This window comes from Lonchura striata, chromosome 29 (genome assembly GCF_046129695.1).
Source record: "Lonchura striata isolate bLonStr1 chromosome 29, bLonStr1.mat, whole genome shotgun sequence".
Taxonomy (NCBI): Eukaryota; Metazoa; Chordata; class Aves; order Passeriformes; family Estrildidae; genus Lonchura; species Lonchura striata.
The window spans coordinates 6,575,949-6,602,537 of NC_134631.1; the positions used below are offsets into that span (position 1 = coordinate 6,575,949).

At 49.3% G+C, this 26,589-nt stretch overlaps 2 protein-coding genes across 2 annotated transcripts in view; one reads left to right on the forward strand and one right to left on the reverse strand.

Moving 5' to 3' along the window:
• The window catches only part of LOC144247626 (uncharacterized), a 552,118-nt gene that overhangs the window by 338,513 nt on the left and 187,016 nt on the right, over positions 1–26,589 (reverse strand). The gene's annotated exons all lie outside the window — the stretch shown is intronic.
• LOC144247607 (uncharacterized) lies at positions 3,409–6,563 on the forward strand. Its single transcript, XM_077788898.1, is given in 5 exon segments — positions 3,409–3,420; positions 4,122–4,342; positions 4,424–4,793; positions 4,853–5,553; positions 5,555–6,563. Coding segments are annotated over 5 exon segments (2,313 nt in total).

The window sequence follows — 26,589 nt, forward strand, 5'->3', positions numbered from 1 at the left end:
AATGCCCTGAGCAGGAAGGCTTCAATATCTTCTGGTGACCCCATCTCACCTAACAGGGGGGCAAAAGCAATTCTGACTGCTCAGCAACCACTGGATCACTTACTAAGGCATTTCTAAAAGACATCATTCCAATAAAAGGGACTGTGGAAGCCATAGACTCAGAGAGCAGAACTAATTTTGCAGGAGAGTTCCTCCAGGGGGTTATGGCAGCTTTAGGAATACAAATGGGACCTCCAGAAACCCTGGCACCCCCAGAGCTCAGGCTGGGTACAAAGAATGAATGGGGATAAAAAGAAACACCTTTAGAAGCTGGGGATTAGATAGTAATAGTTTCAGCAAGTTTTAGAATGGATTTTCTCAGTGAAGATGGAGTCTCCAGCACCCTAACTTTTGGCTATTTATGGAGAAGGCACTGCACATAACAGCTGAGGCTTCCAAAGTGGCTCAAAGTGCAGATGTCTGTTTAGAATGGTGAAGGACATAGGTATGATTCACTAGTAACTTTCAAATACCTCCTCTAAAGCTGGAGTTACTCAAAGAAGAGAGAACTACTTCAACACTTGTAAAGAAGCACCATTTTTTCCAAATCTAATTTTCACATGTAGCTGAATTTTTCAAGAATTGTGTTTTTTATCATACTATGAGTGCAAAACAATCTATAAGAAGTGTTTAAAAACAGATTGTTAACAGGAAAAAGTGATCAAAAGATCTATTTCCTCTTGTATTAACAATTGAAATATGACTGAAGAAGGGATCAACTCTGCAGTCCCCTGAACCAAACTCACAACTTCTTTAACAGCATGCTCAAAGTTTTCTATACTTCAAGCTTTTCTAGAAAATTCACTTTCTTAATTTCTGCTGTTTCTGTAGCCCCAGACCCTGTATAGTTTATACCAGCTGCATTCTACAGAAGGGATACCCAACTGAGGATACAAATTGCCTGCTGAATGGCCTTCTCTGACTCCATGCTGTTACTTTTGGCCTCAGATGGCACAGAAAATGCTCTCCAGTTGACTTGCTTCCAAATGCCAAAAAACCCCAACCCCCAAACTTTTAAACATAAAACAGAAGGAAAGCTTAATTATTTGAGTTAAAATAGCACTGCAAAACAGTTATTCACAAATATAGCAATAAAAGTGTTATAAAAGATGTGCCTCCTGATACATAAAGATATCCTGAAGAATGATTTTGTATTGTTTATATACATTCAAAATTAGTTTTCATCTTTTTTACTGAAAACTGCGTTTTCATAGACAAACAGAATTTTTTCCTATAACTGGATATCTGCCTGGCAGACATAAATGTTTCTGTCAAATTCACCATTCTGCCATGGATATCAGAAGACATCTTGGAGTGACATGGACAGGGTTTTGCTTCCTTTATTAATGTTTCCATTCTTTGGTTCTCACGTGACCTGTGTCATTTCTTTATTTAAATTCAGAAGCTCTTGCCAGAATACTCTTTCAACTTTGTTTGTAGACGCAATGCAAGAGGTCTGCAACTCTTGCTTTAATTTGGGACAGGATTTATTTCTTCTTGTAACTGAAGACTAATGGCAGACATCACCTTCCTCATTTCTCCTGAAGTAATGCCTCAATTCTCTGTCTGGGTTAGCTGGCTAAATTATTTCCTTTCTAAATAGTCAGGTTCTGCTCTGTATAGAGAACTGTGACTTTCAGTGCTTAATATAAGCAAGCACTGAGAGGAGGGATGTACTGAGAAGACTATTTTCTGCGAGATACATATAATATCCTTTCTGCTCCATGTGTTCCTGCTGCAGCCTCAGTTGTAGCTGCAGGTCCAGAGTTTGATAAGGATTTAAAAAATGTTGGTCACCACTTAGGGTCGATTAGACTAGCAATGTCCAGAGGTTTAGAAATTGCATCCTGTAGAAAAGGAGTTTTTCCTCAAAAGCCTGTAAAATGTACAGGGTCACATAGACCAGAAACCTCATCTTTCCCTTATGTCAAAATGGCTCCTAGCTAAATTTCTGGGACCCTCTATGCTAAAATAAGAGAGGTTTGTCAAAGTAAAGCTAATAGTGGCAAAATTCCTTAGCCCAACAAATCAATTGAAATGTCAAGTGCAAATTAAGGATCAGAAAGGAGAGAAAGAAAATAAGAGGTAAAAATAGTCTAACAGAGGCTCCTGACTTAATCATATCAACAGCTGAAGTTAAAAGGTTAGCAGAGGTTGATCTGACTGTTAATGTTTTCTCATCATTTTGTTTATGAGAAAGAAGAAGGGAAGAAGCCTTCCATCCCTGGTATCAGGTTAAGTTCCTCTGCTTGAGTGGAACAACTCAGTACTCCAAATATAAAAGCTCCAAAGAAGCTCACACAAAGATGTTTGTCTCGAACTGTAATTGGAGTAGATCCATTTGTTTGTGTAATTGCCACCATGGTGGAAATCTGTGCTTGTCTATTTGTGCAACTGCAAATATTTTCTAGGAATGAACCATCTGAATTTTAATATCCCATAGATTCAGTGCAATACAGCATATTACAATATCTTGACCTTTTCAGTGTTCCATAAATTTATTGTCTGGTTGTTCCTGTCCCTCCTCGTTTACAGGCCTGGAAACCTTAGAAGAAGAGGTAACATGGCTATCTCTGAGTCGTATCTTTTATATTTATCAGCATTTCCAGAATCACACTTCTAGTGTCTTGAAGGCTTGACAGAAGTTACATACTGTGTGCCTGAGGTGCAGTAGCATATAAAATCATGCCAGAAAAGGCAGGGATGAGTGCCACAGGCGGGCTCACAAGGTTCACCACAGGTGGTCCTGTTGAAGGTCACATTGGTTGACCAGCATTGTTATAAAATTGTGATCTCTCCAGTGAGTTATTCTGACAGCCAGATAAACCCCAGCTAAGTAAATATCATGGACAACCTTCAACCAACCAAATGTAACTGTTTAATTAATGTGCTTTTCCGAAGTAAATTAAAAAGCAGAGGGAAAAGGCTTCTGGTCTTTAAAGGATGCATAAAGCAGAAAATGAAAGATCTGAATATGAAAGGGAGAGAATCCTCTTAAAGCTGAGGATACAGTGGTAAGAAAAATTATTATTCATTTGCAGACATCACCTCAAACTGATGGACTAGTGAAAAGAAGATACAAATTTTAATAACTGCAAATGTTGGAGTAAGATGCAGAGAAAGAGCAATTGCCACTTTTTCATTGCTTGTCTTCCATCAAAGAAGGGAGAGGGGAAATTCACATTTGGTAGTGTTTATTACAATTATTATGCCCTCAAAAAAAAAGAAAAAAAAAAAAAGCCGCCAACCCCACAATTATAGAACAAAACAGAAATGCTCTGAGGTGGCTCAAATTCTTCCTCTGAGACTAAATGCAGATATTTTTTCTCAAGATGCTTTTTCACTTCCAGATGTGCCTTCAGGTCCAACATGTGCCTTGAGGTAAATTCCTCTGCCTAGTGAGTGTGCAGCTGAAGAGGCTATTACTGTTTTGGTAGCTTCCTACAAGCATAGCTCAAGCCATCTCATCTGCCCCTTCCAGCAGCAGCAGAAAGAGGTGTTGGGGTGTTTTGTCTCAAGCGCTGAACAGAACAGGATGCAGATGACATGCATCACCTTTTGAAGTCTCACATCCAGTCTGGGGTAGGGGGAGTGCTGTGTGGCTGTGAGACAAACTACATAAGAGAGCCTGAAACGCAAAAAAAGACTTCAGTTCCTTTCTTCTCTGCATCGGGGCCATGATGAGTTCCATGACCGGGCTGGGATGGCGGGCGGGGCTGGCCTGTGATGCGCTCTGGACTCTGTGACAGCACAGGGGCCGTGTCACAATGGGGGCAACTATAAAAGGCCCCAGGCCGGTGCCGCTGCCCCAGTAGAGCCTCGGCAAGCGGTGAGTACACAGCAGAGGGGAGAGGGGGCTGGAGGAGGGCTGGGACAGGAGCGCCGGTCCCTGGGGCTGCCCCGTCTCCAGGGCCCAGCGCCGGGCGCAGCGCCTTGCTGGGGGCGCGGGGCGCACGGGGCAGTGGTGCAGCCTTGCCAGCTGCCGGGGGCCCTTTCCTTCCTGCCACCACATCCCTGCCGCTCCTGCCCCTCACTGTCTCCATTCCGGCCCCACTGAGCCCCTCCTGTGTGTCCTCCTGCAGACCATGGCTTTACTGTCACTGCTGTTTGTGCTTGTGCAAAGCCTGATCCAGTACCCCCAGCCAGCTGGGGATGGGCTGGATGAGGCCACGCACCAGAGAATGCGGGAGCGTCAGGAGCTGCTGGAGCGTGAGATGGCCCGGCTGATGCAGGAGCTGGAGCAGGGGCCCCTGCAGCAGCAGGATGAGGGCTGGGGAGCCATGGTCTTTGGTGCCCTGCAGCAGTGGCCATTCTGGGTTCTTGCTGGCATCCTGCTCCTCTTGGGCCTGTGGCTGGGCTGCAGGAGAAGGAGCTGTGAGGCCAGCAGCAGCAGCAAGGACCAGAGCTCCCGCAAGACCTTGGGAGATGAGAGAATAACTGAACAGGAAGAAGACACCGCTGATCCAGAGGAAGGTGAAGAAGACAGAGATATGACTCTGGAGGCAGAAAACAGCGGCACTGAAGATGACAGAGAAGGCAGTCCTGTGGCTGCAGATGATGGCAACAAGGATGATGCCACTGAAGACAATTATGATGTGAAGATAAAGGAGGACAGCGATGTCAACAGTGGCAATTATGATGTGAAGGAAGACAGCGATGTCAACAATGGCTATCACTTAAAGAAAGAAGAACAGAGTGATGGGGATATGCCAGGAGACACTACCACTGAAGGAAATGAAGAAGAACCTGGCAATGTTGCTGGAAATAAAGAAAATCTAGAGAAGCAAATAAAGAAAAAACTAAGGATGTACAGGTGGACCAAGACAAGGACACTGGAAAGGAAGAAGGAGAAGGAAATGAAGAAAAAAACAATAGTGTTACTATAAAGGCAGGCAAAAACACTGATGTAAATGAAGGTGAAGACAATGTAGATGGAACAGAAGAATACATGGATGTGAAGGTGCAGGAAAGCAGACGTGCCAATGACCAAAGAAGTAAAGACTGGACTGGGCAGGAAGATAGCAATCAATGTGGGAATGAAATTGCCCATAGTGGTTTTCCTGCACCTGAGGAAGTAAATAAGGATGTGATAGCAGAAGATGGCAATGATAGAAACAAGGATGAATAACAGGCTGATGTGAATGTGGAGGGAAACAAGAATAATGATAGACAAGAAGAGGAACAAGGTAATGTGGCTGCCAGTGAAAAAGGTGGCAGTGATGGTGGCAGGGAAGAAAATGCCAGTGGTGGAATTGAAAACAGAGAAGACACCCAAGATGCTGGGAATGAGAAGGACATCCTTTTAATGGATGGTATAGAGTGGCCTGTGGAGGACCTGGAGAGAGGCTGCTCAGTGACAGCTGAGCTGATGGAGAGCTTCACGCGTGTCTTTGTGTACAGCGTGAGCAATAGCTTTGATCCGGTGCCTCGAGTAGCCATCGGGGTGGGCAGTGCCTTTGAGGGCTGGAGCCCCCATGAGTGGGATGGGGTGTACCGTGTGCTGGTCCCACTGAATCCCACCAGGGCACACCTTCCACCTAGAGCCAAGCAGTGCAGGGCAGACGGCAGCAAGGACCTTCAGCGTCCGTGTGGAGCTGGTGTGCACGTGTGAGAGCGAGCAGCTGGGCGAGAAGCTGTTGTGCCTCCTGCACCACTCGCAGGAGGAGCTGCGGCGGAAGCAGCAGCGCAGCCTCCTGGAGACACTCTGCACCGGCTCCTACCTGGATGTGGAGAAAACCTCCCGCTGGTTCTTCCAGATGGTGAGATGCTCGTGGCTGCATGTGCCTCAGTCATACTCTTGGCACATGGTGTTTCAGCTCTGCAGCCGGTCCTGCCAATTCCAGCTGAGCAGAGGCAAGAGGACCCTGTCGGTGGAGATGCTTTTTTGGGTGTGCCAAGGGGACTATGACATCTTTGTGGTCAACCAGCCCTTAGAGGCCCAGAAAGGCAACTCCGGTAACCTTGTGAGCAGTCAGCCCGCCAAGGCCAACATCCTCACAAGAACAGCATGGCCTGAGACATTCGCTGTGGCGGAGGCAAAATTCTTCCAGCACATTGCCAGGCAGATACCATGTAAGAGGTTGCACCTGAAATACCTGCAGCTCTTCACCTGCATGCTGAGCGGAACAGGTTTTTCCAACTCTAACTGGAAGACTCTGGTCATGCATGTGTTAAACATCTTACCGCTGGTCTACTGGCGCAGGAAGGAATTTCCACTGCGGCTGTGGGACATCATGGCATACATGCAGCTCTGCCTGAAATGGAAACACCTGGACCATTTTGTTCTAGGCAACGAGAAGCTTCCTGCAGAGATCAGCTTGCCGCCAGCAATGCAAAAGGTTGAGCCACTCAACCTCTTTGAGTACCTGGCCCGAGATCCAGATGCCCACAGAAAGGCAATGGAGGCTTATGCTCAGCTGCACTTTCACCTCTGGATGATGCTCTCCAACACTGAGAAGAATTCCCTGCACAAAGCTCTGATGGAGAAGTTCACAGCTGATTGCTGTGACGTCGACTCTTTGTGATTGTTGTATTTGTCCGTGGCAATCCTGAAGCTGCTTTCCTGCTCCTGTGAAAGGAAGATGCTGCAGCACATGGTTTCGTTGTGCAGACACTTCCATGAGTGGCCTTGCCCTTCACCTTCCATTTGCAACAGTGCTGTTGCCTAAGTCAAGGAGGCAGAAACTGGCTCCACCTGCACATCCTTGCAGAAGAACAACAGTGAAGCTGATGGAGGTTGCTTGGAATACCTCGAAGACAGCAACCTAGCCTATCAGGGACTTAATGTAGTTATTTAGTGAGTTGTAGTTTTAATTAGACTTGTTTCTTAGCATTCATTCCAGAGGCCCTTTAGTGTTGGCAGTATATAACTATTTTGCAAAGCTACCCTTAGTGTAGAGAAATAGAGTTTAGACTAGATTAGTTTAAACCCTTAGTTTAGAGAATTACCCTTAGTTTAGAGAATTCCCCCAGTTGCTTGTCTGCTTTTAAACAATACTTGAATATCTATGTTTGAGAAACTAATAAAAGAAGTTAAGTTTTTCAAATTGCCTGAAATGCGTCATTCTTTGTACGTAACCCTCTATATCTTTGAGAATGTCCTTCCTATACCTCTATCTGAAATAGACTCTTTGCAAACAGAGATGTTGGATATATTAAGTATGCTGTCTCTTGAGCATTTCCATAGAAATGCTTGAAGTTTGAAGTGAAAATGCCCTGAAATGCCTGAAATTTTGCAGCAGAGTACTCCTGAATTTTTTTAGCAATCTTTGGAAAGATTGCTGAAGTTTTCTTTACACAGTCACTTTTACAACTCCTAGGGAACAATTTAGTCCTAAAAGATTGAGCTACCCTTCAGTAATAGCTGCCCTTCAGCAATATCTACATATATATGTGTGAAGAAATAATAAAAGAAGAAAAATTTCTCAAATTGCCTGAAATCTGTCCTTCTTTTTATTTGACCCACCATTTATAGCAGAAAACAAAACAGGTCCTGATAGAGGCAGCTAATTAAAGGAAGAAGAAGAAGCTTCAACTTCTGAGTAAAAAACTACAAATGAACACAGTGATAGTTACAGCATGGTCACACTGTCTAGGTGTGCTCTAACCCTTGAGCTGTAGTGTAGCAAATTTGAGTAAAGTAGCAGTGTCTTCCAAAAAACAATCTATTTTCCCTCCATATCCAAACTAAAGCTGTCAATGTACCTGCCATTAAAGCAGTTAGTCACTTGCATGGGGCTGCAGGGTAAAACATTGCTTGATCTGCTCAAGTCCCCCAACTTTTTCTGTGGCATTTAAATCCTGAGAAGATATAAATAACCTATCTTTATCAATTTGGCTGATATTTAGCTTTGAGCAGCATACTAATTCATAGTAAGGAGCAAAGTGCAAGAAAAAACAATACAAACAGTAGAAATGAAAATAATATGCAGGAAAAGAAAGGCCAGTCATGAAGCAGGTGAGAGCAGCCACCCCACAGTTTCCTAAAGCCCACAAAGATTTGCTCTAGGTGGCCAATCAAGCTTTTTGGTTCTTTGGCATATCTCAATTCTTCCTTGCTTCAGGTACTCTGTACTTCTCACCTCCTTCCACCAAGGCAGAAATAGGCTGTAATAAGTACTGCAACCCAAATCCTCTCAGTCCCCAAGTATTAGTGAATTACTATCCAAAATAAAAAGGCTGCTTTAACCCCCAGCTTGCTCAATGACAGTGCCTTCAGTCTAAGGAGCAAGGTACACCCAGGAGGATTCACAGCAATGACACAAGGTTCAAATGTCGTCATGGGCAGTCAATCTTCGCTTTGTGCTCTGTGAAGCATGGCCAGTGGGCAGCGATTTAATCTCTTCAGTCACCCCTGGTTAAAAGTGCACTGGTTTCCTCTTCTTTCTTTGCCTTTCAAGGTCTTCCAAGCCAGAAGCAAGGCAGAAGCTCACAGAAATCTTGAGGTAAGAAGCAGTGTCCTTCCAAGGATTCTGACCTTGCTATGGCTCACATACGAAGCAAATCAGCCCTGCAAAATAGGACTTCTCTGCATTTTCCATGTGGATCAGAATATTCGAAAATAACTGGAAAGCTTGCTCTTTCAGAGTCATGCAGGGCTTAGGCAATTTTTTCCATTAATGTATATTGACACTACTTACCATTTCATTATCTGTTCTCCTTGTAAAATAAGTTGTGTAGCTCTGAATTTGATTTCTACTGCTTATGCTTATTATGGCAGCATGGTTATGTCACAGTGTTTCCAAGAGAAGAGATAATTGTAGAGAAAAATTTATGAGAACAATAGAAACTTCTAGGATGGACAAGCTCTCAGGCTCTGTTTCTTCAGTTCTGGAAATATTTATTATGATTACAGTGCATTAAAGACACAGAATTGTATGAGTATAGGGGAAAATACCCATAAGTACTTTTGTCACCATCTTTAAAAAGCCATTTAAAGTCATCACCATTCAACTCAAACTCTTTAAAATACTGGTTTACATATTTTAATTGTTGCTGGCAAGGAAAGTTTAGTGCTCATGATGTAAGGCTGCATCCTGACCACAGCTCATATAATCAATTTTCAGGCTCCTCATAATGTTTTCCTGAAGTATCCAAAGAAAAGAAATGCACCTCATACAGAAATGATGTGAAATACAATCTGACATCAAAATGACCTGAGGTACTGTTGTTCCCTAGAAATGAAATAAAATTTAAAACAACATAAAATACTTAAAGTATAGAAATGTTTCTGTATCTGGCAGGGCAAAGTAGCACAACCATCCCAGGAGGCTTGTTCTCATTTTCATTATCACTACTGTATAGTCCACACTTCAGAAAAAATAGCTCTGTAAATTTTGGTTTTGTAGTTTTTAGCTTTAAACAATTCCAGAAAAATTTGGGGACAAAGTGGGGAGTGTTTATTTTTTATTCAGTCTTTTCAGTGGTTATTTTTTTCAGTCCATTATCCTACTGTGGCTACATTATGTTCTTATGCTCAAATTTCCAGATTTGACTACATGTATTTAAAAACAACAGCAGAGGATTTTTTTATTAAAAGCATTAAAAACAACCACTTGAACCATGAGCCATTTTACCCAGCTCTGATACTGAATTTCTTTCCTTTGTCAGCTCTATACATATGTCAGAGATTGAGGATTTTTCTTTTTATGCACAAACTCTGTACAGTAATTGCATCTTCTATGGAACATCAAATCTTTTAGCAAAAAGACCATCGTACTGAAGGAATACTTGGTTATATAACTGGGAGATATAATCCAGAATAAGTGCTTGGCCCATGCAATAGTGACTGATATCTCAACATGTCAGAGTAAATGATGGAATTTAATTGTTAAACTTTTTCAACATGGAAAAAAATACCACTGACAGTGATTGCTGTTGGTTTGATCTGTATCTTGGCAAACCCCCAGATTTTTAGTCAAGCAAAAACAAGAACAAAAAATTTAGTTTCCCCTGCAAATATTTAAGGATTTTTATTGCTCACAGAATACTGGAAAGTGACAACAAAAAAAAAGAGAGAAAAAGAAAAAAAGTGAGAGACACCTGCTTCTGTTAGTGACTCCTGCTTGCAAGTTTGTTACTCACACCATTGGGGGCAGGAGAGAATGAGCACCTGTCCCCAGGCTGAGGAACTTGTATGGCACTGCACAGTCCCTATCTCTGCACAGTGAGAAGGATGGCTGGGGCTGAAAAAAGCCCCATTCTATCTTTTTGAGGAAGAAAGGAAGGCAGCTGCAATAGTTTTAGGAGTGGCTGACAGCTGAAAGTATGACTTGTGAAGATGCTCTTTGATGAATGTACAGCATACGTGGAGGAAAAATAAGAGTTTGCCAAGTGCAGACATCTTCTATTCTCTTATAGCTAAAGCTGCTTTGATCTCAACCTGACAAGCGATGTGTATATTATACCACTGAAACCACTTTAGTCTTTTCAACTCAATAAACAAATAGCCCAGGGACCTAAATGCGGGATGACCACGCTCCAGCACGGTGTGGGTGGAGGGAGGCAGAGATCTCTGAAGGTTGCTCTTGGGGAAAGAGGTTTATTGGGGGTGCAGGAAGGTCCGAGCCTCGTGCTCTCAGGCGTAGCATGTGGCCGGGATTAAGAGGGCAGGGGAGGGGAGAGACAAAAGGAGGGTTTAGGAGAGGGGAAGCTCCAGGGGGGGAGGGAGAGGTTCTAAGAGGGGAGGAAGTTCTAAGAGAGGGGAGAAGTTCCAAGAGCGGGAAGAGGTTCCAAGCGGCCGCATGGCTTCTCGGAGCCCCCTTATCAGGGGCTCCTAGGTGGGCTGGGATAAGGCATGGGCCAATGGGGTTACAGACACTGATGTTTTAGGGGCAGGTACAGAGGTGTGGGATGAGCCACACATCTTCTGGGGGGTGAGATGTGAAGAGAGCCTGACAGAGGAATGGTTGTACAACAGGGGACATGATACTGTAAAATTAATCCAAATAGGGAGGGCTACGTGACTGCTGCAAAGTTTGCATGACCCTGAAGAGTAGATGGTGTGCAGAAAGCAGGATATTGAAACTGCTTGGTATGTAGAAATAGATAGAGAACAAAGGGGTACTAAGCTGTTCTAACTGCAAGGCCAGCTGGACAGGCAAGTATCGATCACAAAGATACTTTTAAGATAATAGTACAAGTCACGTAGCAACCAATCATGAGCTTGGCTTTTGCAATATGTATGAGCTAATTAACGAACATATATAAACTGTGTAATCTGTTACAATAAACTGAGACTTGATGATCATGATATCATGAGTCTTGTCTCCCGCGGCATCCCTCCAACAACTGGCTCCCGAAAGCAGGGACCTGATCCAAGCCTAAGGCGAGAGAGGTGCTGCGTTGGGGTTCGGGTCCTGCAGCTGGAAGGACGGCGAAAATAAAGAGAAGAGGCGAAACGCTCTGCTCCGCGCCCTGAGTGACCGTAGAAGCGGGCTCAGCCGATACGTGCTGCCGAAGCCTGAAGGAGCCAGCAATGGTACCGACGTAATCATGGAAAGGCAAGCAGCATATGATTTATTTAGTGCTTCTCTTAGAAAAAGGCAGATTAGGGGGATTGACTTAGATAAGGATCTCCCTTCGCTATTGCATCATGCTGAGTCTTACGGCTTTTTCATTAACCCCCATAGTGTTCATGAACTTTCAGAATGGAGAAGATATAGGGATAAGTTGTGGGAATTAGTGTTAGATGAGGATAAACCGGGCAAGAAAATGAGTAAACTTTGGAGTGTGGTTGATAACGAATTGTTAATGTGTCAGGCAGAAAAGAGGGCGGTGGAAGTGATACGGACAGCTCTGGAGAAAAATAAGGAATGTAAACCCTCGCTTCTCTCCAGTGAGCCAAACCCTCCGGTTCTCACAAATTTTCCCGTTCCCATCTCTGCTTCTGAAATGCCTGTACCTCCCATAGACACTAGTAGCATTGAGGTGCTGGAAATTGAGATCCAAATTGCTTTATGCAACGGGACTGGGATCCCAAATTCACTTTGTGTGAACGGGGATCAGGTAGAACGGAGCGGGCGCGGGGCCAGACAGAGCGGGGCCGGCCAGCACCGAGCCGGAGGCGAGCCCGGGGCGGAGCGGACATCAGCCGAGAGACGGAAGGCTCCTTGCTGCCGAGCAGCAGCGCAAGGGGGGAGAGGGGCGTTCCTGGGGCTCAGCCGCGCTGGAGCCGGAGCAGGCGGGGCGCGGCCGTGGCGGGGGTGTCTCTTCTCCCATCCACAAGGTGACACAACAAGGACGGGAGCGAGGCGGCGCCGCCCCTCATCTCCCCGCAGCGCCCAGCAATGGCGGCGGAGATGGCGGCACAGTCCTGGTTGCCATGGCAGCGACAACGCCGAGAGCAGCAGCGCCACCGGTGGCGGGATCGCAACACTACAGCAAAAATTTCAACAGCATCTTCCCAATTTCTTACAAGAGTCAGAGACGTAATGAAAAAGTACACCAGGACCGAGTGTTTTCCAAGATACCAAGAAGGATGAACATTATGTGAATCAATGTTATTTCAAATATGATATGGATAAAAATCACTGTATAAAGATAGAAATGTTAGTAATGATTTAATTACCAAAAATGTCTCTGAAAACAAAGAGTTAAGAAAATGTCATCTGATGGAATTTTAGTATTGAGTTTGTAATCTCTGTCTTTGGGTTTTTATAGATAACAATATAAGTAATAGTGATTTTTAAGTTTTATAGATAATACGATAAATAGTGATTGTTAAGTTTTTGTAAGTAATGATAAGTAGTGATTGTTACTAATGTTATATGAGTGCTTTAAAAGGATTGTCTTAAACTATTTTAAACATTTCTTGTTAATAGGTTGATCATAAAATGCGAGTTGTCTGATTTTTGTGATAAGAATTATTATTAAGGTATTAAGGTATTAAGGTGTTGTTATAGTATTTACAATCAGTTTTCATATGTTTTATTGTCTCTTTAGGTGATTGATTACAAGATATTTTTTCAGGATCCTGTGTTTTTGATTTTTTAACTACTCATGTGTTTTCTTTATCCAATCTTTTATGCAGCTGCAATTCATCTTCCTTTAAAAATTCATTGTCCAAATTTTAGTTCAAGATTTCAGACTTCAAATTTTCAGATTTCTGAAGAAAGGGTTTGTTGTATTTAGAGAATTTTTGTCTTGAAAGAGATTTTAGACAGGTTCAATTATTTGATAGTTTGATAAAGTTTTAATAATAAGGTTTTTTACTTATAACTGTTATTTCTAGGACTTTTGTTTTATAATGTGTTAAAACATATCCTCCAATTAGAGTTTGAGCTCTGGCCAAGCTCTGGCTCTACGTGGATGGTGTGATTGACCCAAGTGTTTTCTGCATCAAAAAGTATTCAAGTCCTTTTGGCTTGACAATTTGACCATGTAGGGTAGCTGAGCCTCAAAGGGAGTTTTGGAGACACATGATCCGGACATGTTTTATCCAAATCTCTGTTGTTTTAAGGTTTATCAGCTGCTGCAGACTCTGGGATGACAATTTGATAGTGTAGCACTTGGTAACTGTGATTTTATATGTAATATTAATTGTGTATTATCTGATTGATTTTTATTTGTTGTTAGTTTCTTTACTATATGCATTGTTTTGTTCTTGATGTTTTTTCATGTTTATTATAAAGATGTTGATATTTCCATTTCTTCATGCAAATTTTAAGAAACAGAATTGAGAGAGGACCCTCCAGTCCCTGTGGGGAGTGTTGAGTTTGTTTGTGTTTTAGCAGGTGCAGAATCTAGATAGATTTCAGTGAAGAATGTTAAACTTATCAATTTCAAGAGAACACTAATCTCTCCACAAGTAAATCAGAGGATGCACAGCAAAAGTAGATTGTGCAAAGATTTGTGTTTCACCCACAGAAGATTGTAGACTTTGGGTTTTTTCATAAGTGTGTTTTTAATTATGTTATAGACTTTTTTGCTAAGTTTTAATGAGTTTTAGTAATGCCTGTGATTCTTCTGTTCATTTTACCATTGCTTTTCAATGGCAAAAGAAAAAGAGGGACAATCAATTAGATAATCAAAAGCATAACATTAAGTTTATCATAAATATAGTTTGTATTTAGAATTAAGTTTGTTCCTTTCATGTTAAACAGAACAATCAAAAACATGAGAAATATGAAGTGGGGTGCACTTCTGTAATACTAACCTCATTTTTCACCCCACGAGTTGCTTCAGTGCAAGCTCTCACACAATTAAAAATCCTAGCCTACTAGACAGAAAAATAAATTAATATTTCATCTAAAATGTTAAATGAGCTTGCCACAAATATAGGTAGTATCTGTCATGCAGTTCTGCAAAACAGAGCAGCTGCCACTAATTTACTTCTTCTAGCCCAAGGTCATAGTTGTGAAGAATTTGAAGGAATGTGCTGTATGAACTTATCTGATCACGCTACATCTATCCATAAGCAAATACGAAAATTGACCGAGCTAACTCAACAGTTAAAGGTAGAGGATAGATTAGGTTTAAAAAGATAGCTAAAAGGATTGGGGATCGGACCATAGTTAAGAGACATTATCAAATACGGCATAATAGTTCTAAGCATAATTGTGATACTTTTGTTTGTTTTGCCCTATGTGTTTACTTGCTTGCAAGGCTTGATGCAGCAGCTTTTGCAGAAAATGCTGAATGCACACCTTCTTGTACAAAAGGAAAACGGGGGAGATGAAGAGAGCCTGACAGAGGAATGGTTGAACGACAAGGGACATGATACTGTAAAATTAATCCAAATAGGGAGGGCTACGTGACTGCTGCAAAGTTCGCATGGCCCTGAAGAGTAGATGGTGTGCAGAAAGCAGGATATTGAAACTGCTTGGTATGTAGAAGTAGATAGAGAAGAACAAAGGGGGTACTAAGCTGTTCTAACTGCAAGGCCAGCCGGACAGGCATGTATCGATCATAAAGATACTTTTAAGATAATAGTACAAGTCACATAGCAACCAATCATGAGCTTGGATTTTGCAATATGTATGAGCTAATTAACGAACATATATAAACTGTGTAATCTGTCACAATAAACTGAGACTTGATGATCATGATATCATGAGTCTTGTCTCCCGCGGCATTCCCTCTAACAAAACCCAACCAGGATTCCCCCCAAAATCCCATCAAGAAACCCTGAAATTGAGTTGGAAACACCCCTAAATCCAACCAGGAACCCCCCAAAGCTTCCCCTTCTATGACAAGTCCATGGTGAGACCCAAATCCTTGGGAAAATCCTGACATTTTGGGAAAAAATCCTGAAATTCTGGGAGAAATCCTGAATTCCTGGGGGAAAAACTCAAAATGCAGCCTCAAATATCCCCAAAATCCAACCAGGAACCGCCCCAAAGCTTCCCCTTCTACCAAATGCCCATGGTAAGAGACAAATCAGAGTAGAAGTCCTGGGATTTTGGGAACAATCCTGAAATTCTGGGAAAAACTCCAAAATCCTTGGGAAAAAACCCAAATCCAGCCTCAGTTATCCCTAAAATTCACCCTAACGCCCCCCCCCCCCCCCCCCTCACCCGCCAAAGCTTCCCCTTCCGGGACAAACCTGTGGTAATAGCAGAATCTTCAGGCAAATCCCCAATTTTGGGAAAAATCCTGTAATTCTGGGACAAAAGCTCAAAATTCAATTGGGAACCCACCCAAAATCCGTCCAGGAGCCCCCAAGAATTCACCCTGAATCTCCTAAACCTTCCCCTTCTACCCCACAGTGAGACCCAAATTCAGGGAAAAATCCACAGATTCTTGAAAAAACAGGAAATCTTGGGAAAAAGCCTGAAATCTGGGGAAGAAACGGAAATCTCACCAGAAATCCACCCCCCAATCCCCTGGGAATGACCCCAAATCCCTGCTGGAACCTCCCCAATTCCTCTGAATTACCCCAAAATCCTGCTGAAATTCCCCAAATTCCTTCTAGGACTTGCCAAAATCCCTCAAAAACGTCCCTGATTGCTTCTGGAACTGCCCCAGATCCATTCTGGAGCATCCCCAAATCCCTCCGAACTTCTGAAAATCCCTTGGAAGACCCCAAAATCCCTCTTGAAACTCTCCCAGATCCCCTCTGAATTCCCCCAGATCCCTCAGAAAGCCCCAGATCCCCTCTGGAGCCTCTTCCAGATCCCCCCAAAATCCTCGGGAACAACCCCAAACCCCCCGAGCCGTCCCCAGCTCCCCCCGGAGTGATCCCAAATCCCCCCGGAGCCAGCCCAGGTCCCCTCTGGAAGCTCCCCGAGTCCCTCGGGAAGCCGCAGATCCCCGGGAGCCGCCGGGCAGCGCCGGGAGAGCCCAAAGCCCCGCGGCAGTGCCGCATCCCGGCCGGAGCTGCCCCGGGAGCCCCGCGGGGCCGGGGCCGGGGCCGGGATGCGCCGTCCCAGCGGATCCAGCGCGCCCGGCCGGGCTCGGCCAGCGCGGCCCAGGGCAGGGAGCGCTGGTGGGGCGGGAGCGGGAGCGGAGCGCGAACGGGACCAGCGCAGAGCCAAGGGGGGAGAGGCCCCGGCCCCACAGAGAGCGGGGCCGGAGCGCGGGGCCGGGCGGGGATGGCTCGGCGATTGTCCCGGGCGATTCGGGCACTCGCAGCGATCTCTGCGGGATTCTTGGGCTGCTCCTGGGAGGTTTGGCTGGCATTTTGAGGGAAGTTTCTGTGGGGATTTTTTGGGTGGATTTCCTCGCATTTCGGGTGGGATGTGATAGGACTTGGGGGCATTTTTTGGGGAATTTGAGAGGGGTTTGGTGGGATTTCGGCGCGGATTTTTTGAGTGTATTTGGTGTGGATTTTGCGGGGGTTTAGGGAAATTTTGGTCGGATATTTTGGGTGATTTGGTGGGATTTTTTGTGTGGATTTTGTGTGATTGGGGGATTTTTGGCTGCATTTTTGTACAAATTTTTCTCTGTGGATTCTGTGGGATTTTCATGGGGATTTAGTGGGACTTTTTGTGGGATTTTTGTGTGGCATTTAAGGGGATTTTGGGGGCGATTTTTATGGGGATTTTGAGGGATTTCTGTGAGCCTTGGGGTGATTTTTTGTGGATTTTTTTGGGTGAGTTTTGTGGGCTTTTGGGTGGAATTTTTGTGGAGATTTACCTGGGATTTTGTGTGGTTTTTCTGGCATTTTCAAGGAATCTACAGTGGAATTTTTGTGGGAATTTTATGGTATTTTTGGTGGGATTTTTTGTGAGGATTTTGAGTCGATTTCTATTGGATTTTGGGGAGTTTTGGGGGATTTTTTAGGAAGATTTTAGTTGGGTTTTGGGTGTTTTGGGGGGGATTTTTATGGGATTTTGATGATATTTTTGTGAGGACTTTTGGTGATATTTTTGTGAGGGTGAGTGGTGCCTTTGGTTCCAACCAACTTTCCTCCCCGAGCCAACGTTACCCACTCCCTCACACGTCCCCCCGTGCCTTCCCACTGCCTTGTCCTGTCAGGGCTTCCACAGCCCCTCATCCCTTCGTGGCCCCGTCCCCTCAGGGTCTCCCCCAGCCTGGCCAACCTGATCCATCAAGAGGCACCTGGGAGCCCTCAGCATTCCAGGCAGCAACACACGGGCAGGAGGACACGGATGGTGCTTCCTGCCTGGGACAGGGCTTGTGGCCATCTCCAGGCACCGCTCTCACAGAGATCCCCACAGCTCCAGCCCCTGCCCATCTGCTCTGTGGGCAGCACAAAGGCTTCAGCAGAACCACCAAAGGCCAAGGGGCTTCTGGCCATTTTCCCTGCAACCCTGCATGCCTGGGCAGCTTGCTGAGCCCAGGAACCCTTTTCTCCCTCTTCCCCTAGGCCCTGCAGAGCCTGGGCAGCAAAAGAAAGATCCTGGGAGTCTGTCTATTACAACACATCCTATATTTCTATGCTAAAGAAAAACAAAAAGAAGAAAAGAACAATCCTAAAGAAACGAAACATTCCTGCTGGCTCGAGTGGCCCCAGCAGACAGAGCCTCTGGGATCAGCTCTCTGCAGAGCTGCAGCAGCGCAGCCAGCCGAGCCCCGACAGACGAGGCCGTCTCCTCCATGCCCTGCAGAGCCGATCATGCAGGCTGTGGAAGCGGGAATATCGAGCTCTCTCTATTCCCTGGAGGACAGACAATGTTTGAACTGCCAGGCTCGCAACGGCGACACTGATGTCATTGGCCATGTCTTCTAGGGCTGAAAGAGAGAGGAACAGCGCCATGGTCAGTTCCCGCATCTGAGGGGACCCGAGGAGATCCCTGTGCCAGGGCCATCCCAGCCGGCTCTGGCCATGGCCAGCAGGGAGCAGGGACCAGCTGGATCAGCCCAAAGCTGCTAGCCACGAATCCCCCAGGTGCCCTGAAAGCTCTGTGTGCTCTGTCCACGCTGCCCCTGGTCTGCACAGGGAGCAGAGCCCTCCACAGCCGGGGCAGGGCTCGCAGCTCCCCCGCCAGCCCTCGCGTGCAGCCCGCTGCCCTCACTCACCCTCACAGATGAGATGGAGCTCTTCCTTCCTCCCCCTCAGGTACCGCCCGGCCGTCCCTGGGAACACAGAGCCTGTCAGCCCAGGGCACAGCTCCCTGCCAGCGGCGCCGCCAGCCCTGTGCCCACACGCCCTCCTGGCCCAGCTCGTGGCTCACCCATGAACCTGACGGCCGCCTCTCGCAGGGGCTCCTGTGGGCTCTGCAGGTAGGGCAGGGCCCGGCGCAGGTGCTCGGCCACGCTGCTGCTGTCCTCTGCCAGCTGGAGAGAGCGACAGGAGGGAAGGGTTGGCCCCGCAGCCCCCCGGGCCGGGGCTCCATGGGCACCCGGCTGGGGCCGCAGGAGCCTGGAGCAGAGCCCGCGCGGCCTCGGGCTGCAGCAGCGGGCAGGGGCACAGCTGCCAGCCCGCACACCGAGCACCGCGCTCAGGGGCTGCTCCAGGCTGGGGCTGCGGCTTCCCGGCCCTCCTTACCAGGATCTCAATGAACCTCCACAGTTTCTCCTTCTTTACAGGTTTTTCAAGAACTCTCCTGTTCAGGAATTTGGCCACACAAAGCAGGGTTTCCCAAGAAGCCTGGAGAGCAGTAGAGACACGGAAATGGCCCCGCAGCCCAGGATCAGCATCCCTGTGCCAGGGCCAGGAGGAGGATGCAGCCTGCCAGGCGCCAGGGCAGGAGGCAGCCAAGCCCCCTCCCAGGGCGACAGCAGCAGCCCGTGAGTCCTCACCTCTGCCACACTCTGATTCTCATCATGGCAGTGGAAGAAGAGTGGGAGCAGACTGTGACACATTTGTGTCATCAGGAGCTTTTTCTCTTCTTCCACTACAGTAGACAGCAAGGCTCGAAATACAAACATGGAGATCCACTGCACATGCCAGTCATCCTGTGTAACAGGAAGGAAACAAGACCTTGGCATCAGCTGATTCTGGCCCACCTTGGCGCAGGCCTGCATCTCCACAGGGCACCAAGTGTCTGGGCAGCAGCCAGTGGCCGTGGCTGAGGGCACAGAGCCTTACGTGTTCAAAGAGTGGCAGGAGCACCTTAGCCAGCTGCAGGGCGACGGAGCTGGGTATTGGGGTGTCATTATCCAGGAACAAATCACTAAGTAGAACAATGCTCATCCTGACCACATCACTATCATTTTCCTGCAGGAGCTCCCCGAGGCTTTCGGTCAGGCTCCGCATTCTTTTGGCCTGTGCGGAACAAAAGTGTGTGAAAGGCCACCCTGCTGCCACAGGGCCCAGAGGCCAAAGGCCTGTCCCGCAGCCCTCGGGCAGCTGAAGTGGGAGGCAGGAGAGCTGGGAGCGGCTGACCCAGTGCCTGAAGACCAGCAACTGTGTTCCCCAGCACCACGCTGCCTGCACGGCTTCAGCTGCTGCCCCTCCTTACCAGCGAGGGATTATCCCCGACCAAGAGGAGGGCTCTCAGAACCTGGCGGCGCATCTCTGTGTGCTCACTCAGCAAGTGCCTCGACAAGAGATCCATGATGCTGTCACTGCATGCACTCAAGTCCAGGCAATGCAGGACCTGAAAGGCACAGGGCAGTGACAGGGGACCCGGCCGGCAGGAGCCCAGAACCGCACAGGGCGGGGACCAGGCAGCAGCGCAGGGCGTGGGCACCGTCCCAGGCAGCTGCGGCTACGAGAGGGCAGAGAGCTGGGAGGCAGCGCCGGCCTTCAGACTCACCTCCACAAGGAATGCCAGGGCAGGGAAGTGCCAGTATGGCATCTCTTTGCGGAGCAACTGAAGGAGATAGTCTAAGATGCTTTTACACTCATCGATGGATTCTTTGCCCATCTCCCTGGAAGGCAGAAAATGGCACTAAGATGTGGCAGCAGCTCTCTGGCCTCAGAGAGAAACAAACAACTTTCCCAGGCATCGCCTGAGAAAGTCTGAGAAGATCAGAGGAAAGAATGAAAAAACATTCTTATCTTAACATGCTGCACCTGGCATTGTGAACATTCGGAATATGTTACAGAGATTTGTCTACCAAAATGTGCTTTCTTAAGTAACTAATGGTATAGTGTTTAGACTAGAAAACACATTAAATCAACCTATATCATAACTATCTATAAGAACAATGGGTTTCTTAATAATAATTATTATTGATCGGACCTCTGAAATACATGGAGTCAGTGATAATTACTGGCCGGGGGCCCGCTCCTACGACACTAAGACCCTGAGTCGGGGGGGGAAGCCCCTCCCAGGACAGACTGATGCAGTTCTTGTCTTTACCCCCCACCCTGCAGGGGGACCTGGGCCCTTTGAGATGTGGCTGCTGCTGGGCACCCTCCTCTCCCAGCCTTTCCCAGTCTGCTTGGCTGTCCCTCGTCCCTCTGGCCCATGGCCATGGGGACTGAGTGGGATATCCCAGCCACAGAGCACAAATGCCGGGAGCAATGGGGAGAAGGGGGTCTCACCTGGCCAGCAGACCCACGGCATAAATGTGGGTGTCAGCACAGAGCAGCGTGTCCCAGCCACGCTTGCGCTCCATTGACAACACCACATCCTCATAGTCCATTTGGCACAGCAGGGACTTCAGGGTCCTCACTGCAAACCTGAGTGCAGAGCAAAGCCCGGGTCACACTGGGAGCACTGGCTCCTGCCCTGGCCATGTGGCAGGGACAGAAGGATTGGGATAGAGCACCTGTTGGGGCTGCTGGCAAGGCCATGTTCTTCCTGGCATCCCTTCCAGAAGGTATCCACCTCCTCTGGCATCTCTTTGGTGCTGAAGAACACTTGGAAGAGCAGATGCACAAATAACTGCGGGAAATGCTCATCCACTATATCTGGGACACAGCGCTCCTGAAGGATCTTCCATATCACCACAGTTGCCTGCAAAGGACAAAGCCCCCCGAGGCAGCGTTCAGTGCCAAGGTGTCCGTGGGACAGGGCCCGAGCGTGGCAGGGAGAGGCCCAGAGAGACACAGGGGGAGCAGCGGGCCTGGTGGCCCTGCAGCTGTCCCTAGGCCAGCTTTCAGGCCAGTGCCTGAGGCAGGGAGATGCAGTGGGGAAAGGAGGATGGAGAGCTGCTGGACAGGTGGCCTTGGGGCCAGCAAAGTCCACTGGCAGAAACTCACAGCCAGGGCAAAGACAGTCATTCTGTTCCCATCGCAGGTGCTCATGCTGTGCTCTGGCCAGCTCCCCAGCACATCCAGGAGTATCTGCTGTGCCAGCTCTGCAGTCCAGGGTGTGCACATGATGGTCTTCCACATGGCCATGGCAGCTCTGCAGGGTTAGAGCTCTGTCTCAGGGCATCTCAGACACAGCACCGTGGCCTGGGCATCTCTAGAGGCCTGGGTTGACTGCCGGCTCTGCCTTTGCCCACTGCCCCTCTCCAGCAGCGGCCAGGCAGCCCAGCCCTGTGGGGACAGGCCCCTGTGGGACAACGAGGGAGCATGGCAGCAGGCTTGGGGCTGACATGCCAGGGCCTGGAAAGGGAGCAGCCAGAGGGCCCTGGGACTCTCTGTTGGTCAGAAACCTGGCCCAGGCTGTACAGGGCGATGGGTTGGGGTGAGCCCTGAGCCCTCTGGGCAGATGGGCCCCATACCTGTCACAGGATGGGGCCACACGCAGGAGTGTCATTACTGCCTCATTTGGCTGCGCTTCTGTGAGATACAGCAGGGCGTTGTCCAGCCTGTGCTCAGCAGAATCATTGGCCATGAGCCACTGGTGGATGTATCTCACCATGCCGGGCACCTGGAGAAGGCACAGGGAGACTTGGAAAGCTGCCAGAGGGATCAGCGTTCCCAGGGTCCCCAGAGAAGTGCTTCCCTTCCCGCCGCACTGCGATGGCCTCAAAGGCTCACAGGGGCCAGCACTAGTGGCTTGGGATGCTATGTGACTCATGGGGCAATTGAAGCCTGGCCACATCTGCTTACTTGCTCTGCTCTGGGAACACCACTCTGCACAAGCAAATCCAGCAGGGCGGCACTGGTCTCATGTCCGAGGAGCTCTGAGTATGCTCTGAGCCCAGGGCTCATGACACTGGTCTCTTCCTGCCGAATTCTCTTGATGAATTTGCAAACAAGCTGTAGGAGAAGAGCAAGAAGCCATGGGGTGCTGCAGGTGTGCTGCTGGGCTGAGCAGTGACAGCAGGCCCAGCCCAGGTGGGGATGGCTGCAGGTACCTGTGCTGTTCTGTGGAAGCGGCCATGGGCGGGTTCCTGCTCTTGTGTCTGGTCCAGGGCTGCATCTGGGAAAGAGCGAGCGCAGCCAGGGCTGAGGGTCTGCGGGAGAGGACGGAGAACACAGCCCAGCCCTGCACCGCCCAGGCAGGGACAGCCCCGTGACGGCCCAGAGCATGGAGCACGGCTGTGGGGTGTCTGCCCGGCCCCTATTCCATCCTGACCATGGGCATGGCCCCAGGGGATGGGATGGCATGGCATGGCATGGCATGGCACGGCATGGCATGGCATGGCATGGCATGGCATGGCATGGCATGGGGCCAAGCTGGCTGCAGGCACCAGCCCTGCGGCCCAGCTCTGCCACTCACCCTTCTGCCGTGGCTGGAACTGCTCCAGCTCTTCAGGCTGCTGTGCTGGGGCAGCTCCAGGAACTTCTTTCTCCTCCTTCCCCCAGGCCAGCTTGGGCACGCTCGCAGGTCTGTGCTCTACGACACTGCCTGGATTCATGGCTGCTTGCAGAAGGTGAAAAGGAAAAGGTCCAAGTCAGCAAGTGCTGCAGTCGTGCCTTGAGGGCACCTGCAAGTGTGAAGACTTGGCAAGGCTACAGGACAGCAAGTCCTGCACTCTGCTCTTGGGGCTCCAGCCACAAGGACAGGAGACTCCTGTCAAGGACAGTGAAAAGCAAATGCCACAGTCTGCCCTCGAGGGCAGCTGCAGAAGATTTGCCTTGGGAAGGCCAGGGGTCACCAAGTGCTCTGCTCTGGCCACGAGCTCACCTGCAGGAGTAATACCTCGGGAAAGCTCTGGGTCAGCAAGGAACGAGTGGCTGTCTGAGGGCTCCTCACAGCACCGCTCTCTCGCGTCCTCTCTCGTCGTGTGCACCGAGCACTGTGGAGTGTAACTGTAACTTGTAACTGCCAACACCTCTGCCAGAGCGTGTCACCAAGGGCCCTTGGAATCCCTGTCCCGTTCCATTCCATGGTGACCATGCTGCACCGTGTCACCAAGGGCCCTTGGAATCCCTGCCCCGTTCCATTCCACGGTGACCATGCTGCACCCTGTCACCAAGGGCCCTTGCACGCACTGCCACCTGCCCTGGGGCCACCCCGTGCCCACCCAAAGTGGCCCAGGTTGGAAGGAATCCCTGGCCCCAAGTGTCTGAGACAGCCCGACGGGATCTTTAGGAATGACTCAGACCATCAGCCAACGCTGCCCTGCTCTGCGGGCTCAGGGCAGCAGAAGGAGCCCCCACGGGCTCTGCAGGAGCTGGCAGAGGCTGCCCAGCAGGGAGGCCATGGGGCACAGAGCCCCAAGGCTGCCCAGGGCCCCACGGCACAGGGGCCGTTCCCAGCCCCAATGCTCCTGTCCTGGCCTGGGCTGCACAGGGGCTGTGGCACCATGGCTGGGCCAGCACAGGGCCACAAAGGGGCCCCGCAGCCGCTGCCGGGGCTGGCAGCAAGTCCGGGCACAGACAAGGAATTGCTGAGCATGGCCTGCGCTGGCCAGGGCTGACTGTGCCAAAGGCAGAGCTCAGCTGCTCTTGATGCCTGCAGGAAAAGTCAAGAGGCCAAAGAGCCTCCATGGCTGTGCTGGGGACAGAGGCTGGAGGAGGGAAATGCAGGGAAGCTGTGGCATGGGGAGGACATGCAATTCCAGCAGACACCTCAGCCTGCAAGGTGCTCTGCTCTACCTCAGCTCCTCTCTTAGATATGCCAATCCCAGCTCAGCACCTCAGGGTACTGGGGCCCAACAAGTAGAACATGCCTGTTCATGGAAAGGGGAGCAGGTTTCAATATCTCTCTGTTCCATAACATACAAGCAAATCTTTATTATCTGCCTCACTGGAGAACTTTGAAGAAATGGTAATGTTTTCCCACCCAGAACAGGAATTTCCTGGCTCTACTGCTTTCTTCTACTGATGGCAGGAGAAGAAATACTCATCTTCCCCTCTACCTCTGCCACCAACATTCAGTATAATATTTCATGACGCGCTTCCTTTGGGTGTTTCCAGGACTCCTGGTTAAATGGCCCTATCTAAGGACATCTCTTCATTTAGAGCAGCTGCATGTATGTCCTTCCCATTGCTCCCAGATTTCCTCCTGCAGCTGTTCTCTGGTCATTCCAATGCATCTCCTTTAAATGGCTTCATGCTTTGAGCTTTTGGGAGTTTCCCAATTTTTCAGAAGTTTAAATAACTCCTTACTCAGCATCTTATTGTAAGTTTTACCTATCACCTCTTCTTATGCCTTTGTCTAAAATCCTGCCTTTATGGCAATGCCTTGTAGATGGTGGACATGTCAGATGCTGCTGGGATGTCACAAGGAGCAGAGGGAAGGGTTTTGCTTGATTCAATTTATCATATTCACATTTTTTGATGTTGGCCATGAAGAGAAAGTTTTCAGTACCCTCCTACCCCTGCCTCTGTGCGAACTGGCCAAGGAGAGACCGGGCGGGGGCGGCAAAAGTCTGCAGGCGGTGCCAGGGAGTCTGATGGGGCAGGGCGGGGCGCTCCCAACCATGGCTGGGCGGGGGCCGCGACAGACAGGGGCAGGGGCAGGGGCAGGGGCAGGGGCAGGGCAGGGGCAGGGGCAGGGGCAGGGGCAGGGGCGGGGAGAGAGGGGATGCGAGAGTGTGCGGCCGTGCGAGCGGGAGCGGCGGGGGCGGTGGGGAGCGGTGGTGTCTGAGGAGCCGGGCGTGTGTCCCTGTGTCTGTCTCTCTCTCGGTGTCAACGAGGCCCGAGGGCGGGCGGCTTCGTGCCGGCCCCGGGCGCCTCGGCACCGAGCCCCCGCGGCCCCCCAGGCTCCTTCCGAGGACCGAAGACCTCTGCGGGCCGTGAAGGAACCGGCCCCAAAGCGGCCGCCCGCTTGCCGGCGGTGCTGCCGGCGGCGGGCCGGGCCGGGCCGAGTCGCACCGGGGCCGGCGGCTGCGAGCTGATTTCCGCCGCACGGACGGGCTTCTCTTCCCCGCTGGCCCCGCTGACATTCTCTTCTGCGGGGCAGGGCGGTGTCGGCTCCCGGACGGGGGGCGGGGGGCACAGGGGACGCCGTTTCCACAGTTCTGCACCTCAGGAGACCCCAGCACAGGGCACGGGCTGCCCGTCGGCTCGCCTGCGAGTGCTCTGCATAATAAAGGAAACTGAACAAAATCTGCCAAGAAAATTTCTTTTTCGGCTAAGTTTCTCATACCAGGCAAATAGAAGAGCCATTCTTTCAAGAAAGGAGAAAATGGGGGGGAATAAAACCCTAAAGACAAACTGAATAAAACCCCAAACCAAAAAAATCTCAAAACAAAACACAAAACCCAAAGGAAAAAAACCCAAAAAATCCAAAACAAAACCAGAAAACCCAAAACAAAAGCCCTGCACCTCACCTGCCCTCCAAAAAACCACCCCAAAAAACGAAATACAACCCAGAAAAATACAAAAATATGTGTTGGTCTTGAAAGTGGGCGGTTTATGGGCTGGGATGGGGCTGCTAGAGCTGTCCGGCTCTGGGCTGTAAGGAGGCTGTGAGCTTCCCCTGGCTCCAGGGCCGCCGGTGCTGGGTCGGCACCCTTGCGGCAAGCGTTGTCAGGGGGCAGCAGGTCTACTCTTGCTCCAGGCAAGCCTGGGGCAATCAGGTCTACCCGTCTCCGGAGCCATCAGGTCTACCAGGATCTGGGGACTCCCGGCTCTTGGCGGTGCCCGTGCCACGGGCAGTGACGGGTGACATCAGGTCATCCCCAACTCCGCGCCGGCCCAGGGTTATCAGGTCTACCCAGCTCCAGGGTCACCTGCTTCGTGGCAGGACCTTCATGGCCAGGGTCAACAGGTCTACCCCGATGCTGAGTGACCGTAAGGTGTTGTGGCCAGGACAACAGGTCTACCCTGGCTCCGGGGCTGCTGGGTTCATTGCAGTGCCCTGGATGTGAGCGGTGGCAGGGGACAAAAGGTCTACCCTGGCTCCGGGCCGGCCCGGGGCCATCAGGACTACCCCTCTCCACGGCCGCCGTGCTCGTGGTTGCGCT